Below are 7,001 nucleotides of genomic sequence, written 5' to 3' on the forward strand. Positions count from 1 at the left end.
GCCTTTGATTATTTGTTGTGATTTTCTTAAAGTTGAAAGGAAATTCTGTTTTGATTCCACGAAATATTATTTGCTATTATTTGTGTAATTAAATGGTGACATGCTACTTGATTCATTTTCATTGTCATTTTATTTTATTATATTGTTAAACATTTTACCATGTAATTATTATTTTTCAGTATGGCCTCACCTGACCTCGTTACTACTCTACCGAGGTTAGGCTTGGCACTTATTGGGTACCGCTGTGGTGTACTCATAATATGCTTCTGCACATCTTTTTGTGCAGATCCAGGTACTCCTTACCAGCATCGACATCAGTGAGTAACCTGTACACGGAGACTTCGAGGTATATCTGTCAGCGTCCGCAGACTCCGGAGTCCCCTTCTATCATTATTATGTTGCTTCCTTATTTTCTTTAGACCTTGATATATAGAGAGACATTGAGGATAAAATTCTTAGAAGCTTGTGACTTATTTCTACCAAGTTTTGGGAGTTGTAATTATGTAAAGTTTTAGATTTCTATTTTTATTCCGCATTGATAGGCTTACCTAGTTTTAGATATTAGGTGCCATCACGACATCCTACCGAGGGAATTTGGGGTCGTGACATACCTTCCTTTATTTTTACTATTATTTTACTTTTCATTCAAACAGTGATGTAGTAGATACTTTAGATTACTCTGCAGAGTTTATGACTCATTTTCACCGGTCTTAGGGAGTGTATTGTTGTTGATTCTGTTTTCGGAAGTTTACATCAGTTATTCAGCTTTGTTTTAGTATTTTGTTAATTATTTCTGTCAAGTTATTATTAACTGTTAGGCTTACCTAGTCGTAGCGACTATGTGCCAATATGACATTCTACGGAGGGGAAATTGGGGTTGTGACATTAAAAAAGAATTTTTTTTTCTTCTAAAGAATGGGGGAAAAGGAGTCTACATTAGTTAAAATGACGGATCGTCAAATCTTGTATTGTTACATCAAAGCTCAATTTATCTGAATCTTCGTGGAAGAAGGAGAAGAAGAATCAATTCACCAGTCATTACATTTGTAAATTTTACCAAATCATTAAATCAATAAGGGTACTTAGTCTTTGATTTGTGATTTATCGGCTACTAAGTCAATAAAGAATTTTGTTCAAAATTTGCTCTTTATTTAATAATTCACCGGTCACTAAATTCAGAGATCTCGCATTATTCTCAAACGGAGTAAATATATAACAATATGTTTTTTTCACTAAAATCGCACAACTTTGAGTCGTAACACTTTGTGACCATCTGGTTATTAATGTGATAGTGTTGTGATTTTTAAGTTAGAAAATAAAGTTGTGTGGCTTTGATGGAAAAAGTTTAAAGTTATGGGACCATTTATAAAATTTACGTGGCTCGACAGATAGGCAGCCAGCTGAATTAATTATAAATAGTAATTGCGCCCTTGTTCTTGATTTTTTGGTGTGAATTTTAGATTGAAAATGATTGTCAATAACATGCATCCTCAAGTCAAGAGATTTGAGAAACAAGCTACCAACATTATTAAAAGCAGCACATCTCATTTTCAACTTTCAACTTTCAACTCCGTTTTGAATGCATAACGACTAATAGCATGTTTGGCCAAGCTGGAAAAATCAGTTTATTTTGAAAAGTATTTTTTTTTTAAGTGCTTTTCAAAAAAATATTTTTGGAGAAAAACAGTTTGTGTTTGGCTAATTAATTTGAAAAGCACTTTTGAACAATAATTTATGTTTTGCCAAGCTTTTCAAAAAGTACTTTTATGTGTCAAATTACAAATAAGGACATGAAGAGATTTGCTTAATAGTTAATATTATATAAGTAGATAAATAATTACAAATTTTTATTATTAAAGATAATAATTAAATTTTTTATTTTATTTAAGTAAAATATAAAAATAAAATTGAAAAGTACTTTATTCTTTTAAGATAATTTAAATATATCAAAAATCATCCAATAAATATGAAAGTTCATCCCAAAAGTCATTTTATATTACTTAATAGTTTAAACTAAGTAAGGTTATTTTGGTATATATAATATTTTGCAAAGGGTATTTTTGGTAGGAAGAAAAGTCAAAATTGCTTCTGCTTCTGCTTCTGCTACTGGAGAGAAGCTACTTTTTTCTGCTTCTTCAAAACTGCTTCTGCTTCTAGCCAAAAGCACTTTTTTTCAAAAAAAAACTTGGTCAAAGACCTCAAATTGAGAAAAAAAGTACTTTTTTTAAAATAAAAAAAAAAAACTTTTGACCTACCGAGAAGCTTGGCCAAATAGGCTACAAGTCACCCTTTGATTAGAGAATTTTCCAGTGCCTTGACAGCCAAAAGGGTCAGAACTTAGACTGATCCAATGTTAACTTAAAAGCAAGGACAAAATTTCTTAATATTATCGTGAGAAATCAAGCTCAAAATCCTGACTTTTCTTCTCTTTTTCCAGCTTGCTTTTTATAGAGCAAAATGTTATCCCATATAGAGCCCAAAAATTCTTCTTTGGTTTCACATCTCCATTTCTTGAAGTTTATGTCACATTATAACATCTGGATTTTTGGTAATGTTGAACAGTAATTTGGGCATTAACTTTTCAACCACCATTTTGACAGGTTATAAATTAATTTTGAGTTGGAATATCCCACAAATAAAGTTGCAATCAAGTGGTGAATTTTCAATTTTAATGACACATTTTCAAGAATCTTAGCAGGCGTTAGTACATAAAAATTATAATTTTCAAAAAAAGTAGTATTTGGAATAAAGTTGGAAATGATATTTGAATTTGAAATTATGTTTGGACATGCATAGAAAAAATATTGCAGTTTTCTGAGTGGCAAAAAAAAAACCTCGAAAAATGGTCAAGATCAGTTTTTGGTTTTTGAAAAATTTTCAAGAACTTACAAAATTTCATGGACAAATACGGTTTTTTTAAATTCGAAAAAAAAAAAAAAAAAAAAAATCTATGGACAAACGGGTCCTTAATTCATGATCAAAATGGTGTTCAATTAAGAAAGCAATACAAGTGGAAGTACCACATATCAACATACAAACATAACTAAACCAGACACAAACATTACTATCTGGATACAAAATACCTCTATTTCTTTATGGTTTCTTATTTTCCTATTTTCCTTTTCCAGAACAAGCTTTCTACTAAAACTCTGCAATTGCTTAAAACAGAATGAGCACATTAACAATATTCAATGAACTTTTTCCTCCTTGTTTGTGTAAATAACACAGTCAGATCTCGGGTATGAAATGCAAGTCAACAAATAACCCTTCTCCATTTGATCATCGTCGAGAAATGCACCTTCGGATTGGTCTACTGATCCCGAAACCAACTGTCCTGCACAAGTACAACAAGAACCAGCCCTGCATGAGTAAGGCAGCTCCAAACCAGCATCCTCTGCTGCATCAAGGATGTATTGATCGTCGGACACTTCAATTTCATTCTCGTTACCATCAGGGCCTATTAGTTTCACTTTGTATGCTGCCATTGCAGAGACTTTGAACGAGGACGAAGACTTTAAGCCAAATGCCTTTGAAATACTCTTTATAGAACCTAAAGAGTATTGAGGTTTTGTGAAGGCGGAGGATCTTATCGATGGTGCAACTTTGAGCAAGGAAGAAGAAGGGATGCTTATACTCGACATATTACACCTGGGAGACACACAACTTGATCAATTTAGCTAATTCGCGCTAAAAATCACAACCAGATGAAATATATTTCCAGCAAATAAAGAAAGACGCTGTCTTGTATGCAAGAAAAGACAGACAGAATGATGGACTCTAACCTCCTGTTTCCTAAGCGACTAGCAGAAAATGTTCAATTAAAAGAGAAGGTAAACCATGAAGCTGCTATTTAACTTCCAGTATTACTATTAATTATGCGTTTATTAGTAGTCATTAGCATCCAGTAACTTAATGGATACGTTAACCAATTAACAAACTCAATCAGCAATTCTATATCCTCAAATGGTTAGTGATATCCAATTACAAAACCAGTCAAATGTGCTATCAGGTTTCTAAAACAATTGCTCTCCCTACAGAAAATGTATCAGTATCATATACATACAGTTAAATGCATAAGAGAAGAAACTAGTCTCTCGTCTTCAGTTTAAGAAAAGCCGGAAATTATTCCTATACTGTGTCTTATTCTATTTTCAGGATTCATAAACTTCAAATCAAGGACCTAAGTTTTAGACTCGTAAAATCATGCCATCAACTTGTGCATTGGAAAGTATAATAGACTATTATGCAAAAGTAAATTTGCTGTACATACTCACATCGACACACACAATGAAACATTCCACTGTGCCATTGTTCTTTTCACCTATGTTGCGTGGACACTCCAAAATGCTGCCGCACCCGTGTCGGATCCTCCAAAAATACACTACTTTTGCAGTTTCCAACACGCATCCAGCGACATTTTTGGAGAGTCCGAGCCATTTTTTGCTTGGTTCTTTTCCCGAGAGTCTGGCACACATGCCAATTGATTTGAACTCTTGATTTTATCAAAAATTACAAAATCATAATGCCATGACGAGAGAGTTGCATATGTTTTTCTAGACTCACCAAACTCGTGCTGTAATAACTTGTACTGAACAGAAATACTACTTAGAGCTACTTTTGCAAAGGTGGACTCTGGCTCCTAATTTATCAGTCCACACACTTGACAAAAGGCTAATAAGTTTTGTCAAACTTTCCCAAATGACCACTAATGCCAGAATTCACTACAAAAACTTCTGAATTCTTCAATGACAATTAACAAACAAGGGACAAGAAGACATCAAAGAAAGATAAAGGGAACGTAAAGAAGAACAATCACAACCCATAAATGTTCAAAGAACAAAACTTTGCTAGCAGGAATCCGACCACTTTCAATTGAATGAGTATTCTATTAATTACAATAAATGATCCAATTTCCAAATGAGTTTAACTTCTTTGCACCGACAAAAGTTTTTTCACACTATCAAGTTAAGGCTGTTGTAATAAGTAAAAATGTGCTGCTAATACAAAAATAATTTATATAGTTGGTGTATATAAGTAAAATTTATATTGTTGGTGTATATAAGTTAATGCTAGTGTTTGTTACTTTATTTTCATTGTTACTTGAACCGATGGTCTATCGGAAATAGCATTACTACCTTCGCAAGGTGGGTAAGGCCTAGGCGTAGTTGTAGTTGTTGGTGTATATAAGTTAAATTCAGAGTTTAATTTCTGCGCATTTATAGTAAACTTTTTGAACACAGCCAAGTTAAAATAACATGCAACTCTGTACAAAAAAACCAAATTTGATAATCTGGAAAATAAACGAATCTGTCACTTGTCAGAGGTTTCAATAGTTCAAACTCACAGCCAGTTAACCAGAACTTAAAAGATCAATCTATTACCAGATCAAACAATAACTCAAAATAATCATTTAGCATCTCTTAAACAAATAACTCCAAATCCAGTAATCAAGAAAAACACATAATGATTCCACAAACAAAACTCTTAAGTAATCAGAAGATAACAGTATAGGGAAGGGAACTTACTGAAGCAGAAGAATCTGAGCTTGTAAAAAATCACAATACTCAATAATCAAAGAAATACGTAGCTGTACACTGTGCCCCAAATATTTCCCTTTGTATTGCTTTATATAAGAGAATTTCGAGAGAGCTTAACCGACTGTTGAAGTGAGCTAAGAAACAGATGAAAAAACAAATAAGGGTACGTGCCGTGCCCTTGACTTTACTTGTCCTTTCGATCCTTGATAAGGACGTAATTAGTTGTTTACTACCCTTTAACCAGTAGCAATTCAGCAATTCTGACGAAGTGCTACACCTTAGATTTGAATCTGCAATACTCTTATAGGGATTAAAATATAATTTATTTTTATTTTATTTACACGGTATAATTTTCCAATCATTTATGTGTGGGACCATCAGGCACGATCTAGGAGTATAGCTATAGGTTCAGCGATAACTTTTAGCCTAGAGCTAAACATAGTATTTATCTTTTGAAATTATTGAAATTGTTGAATTTTGAACCCCCAATTCACATAAGTGTTTGAGGTTTTATTTTAAGATGTAATATTCTTAAAATGAGGGTGAATGGGAAATGGAGGGAAATTGAAATTTTGAGTAAAATTTTAAGTTTCCCCCTCTGAACAATGAGACATTGTCCCATATTGGAAGTGGAAGACATTTTTGGTGGGTATATATATAATTGCTCTTCTTGTAGCTCTTAAAGAGTTAAGAAGAAAGCAAGCCTCGCGCCGTCGTCGTCGTCGCTCGCTCGGCTACGAATTCGGATTCGGATTCGGATTCGGATTCGGTCAAATGATCGATTGATTGATTAATTTTTTGGACCAAATTTATTTGTTAATAGTAAATATTAACGTAAGATTATCCGTATTTGTAAACGGATATTTTCCAATCCGTGTATTGATAATTTGGCAGCCGGATAATGATCTTCCCACCATGAAGTGCTTGCTCCACAAACATGTAATGCTTGCTCCACCATGAAGGGTGGACGTTTGGTCTTGCACTCCTTCTTGGCTGCTATATATATGAGCAGCAAATGTTGAAGAAAGATACTCAACTCAACATACAATTCGCTCAACAAATTGGCTATACATTGCATTCCTTCCTCTCAGAACTTCCATACGTTTTTCTGAGTATATACTCCTTCGTTCTGCATTGTTTTTAACTTCAAACAAAGCAACTGTAAGTGTGATTTGCTACCGAACTTTGTGTTCGCCGAAACACTGGGGTTTGAAGTACCGCTACACCAGTGTGTTATTCGTTCTATCCTGGGAGGAAATAATCCATTACCTTGGGTACTAGGAGGGGATTAAATTCCTTAAGGAAACACTGTGAATTCAGTGGGCTCGAATTTATTATTATTGTTTCATTACGTTAACTTATATTTTGCAGAATTAATATTTACAAATACAGCAATATTGACCGGGAATAACAATCTTAACAATCTTAAGGAATTTAATATTTATTTCTGTACTTGTGTTATTC

General features: G+C 33.4%; 1 protein-coding gene across 1 annotated transcript; it reads right to left on the reverse strand.

Annotated features, from left to right (window-relative positions):
- Positions 1–2,951: 2,951 nt before the first annotated feature.
- Positions 2,952–5,664, reverse strand: LOC107791605 (ferredoxin, root R-B2). Its single transcript, XM_016613690.2, has 2 exons — positions 5,526–5,664; positions 2,952–3,648 (listed from the first exon to the last, which is right to left on the reverse strand). The coding sequence occupies exon 2, from the start codon at positions 3,639–3,641 to the stop codon at positions 3,189–3,191; it is 453 nt and encodes a 150-aa protein (XP_016469176.1). The 5' UTR covers positions 3,642–3,648; positions 5,526–5,664; the 3' UTR covers positions 2,952–3,188.
- Positions 5,665–7,001: the final 1,337 nt, after the last annotated feature.

Source organism: Nicotiana tabacum, chromosome 13 (genome assembly GCF_000715075.1).
Source record: "Nicotiana tabacum cultivar K326 chromosome 13, ASM71507v2, whole genome shotgun sequence".
In the NCBI taxonomy this organism is placed as follows: domain Eukaryota; kingdom Viridiplantae; phylum Streptophyta; class Magnoliopsida; order Solanales; family Solanaceae; genus Nicotiana; species Nicotiana tabacum.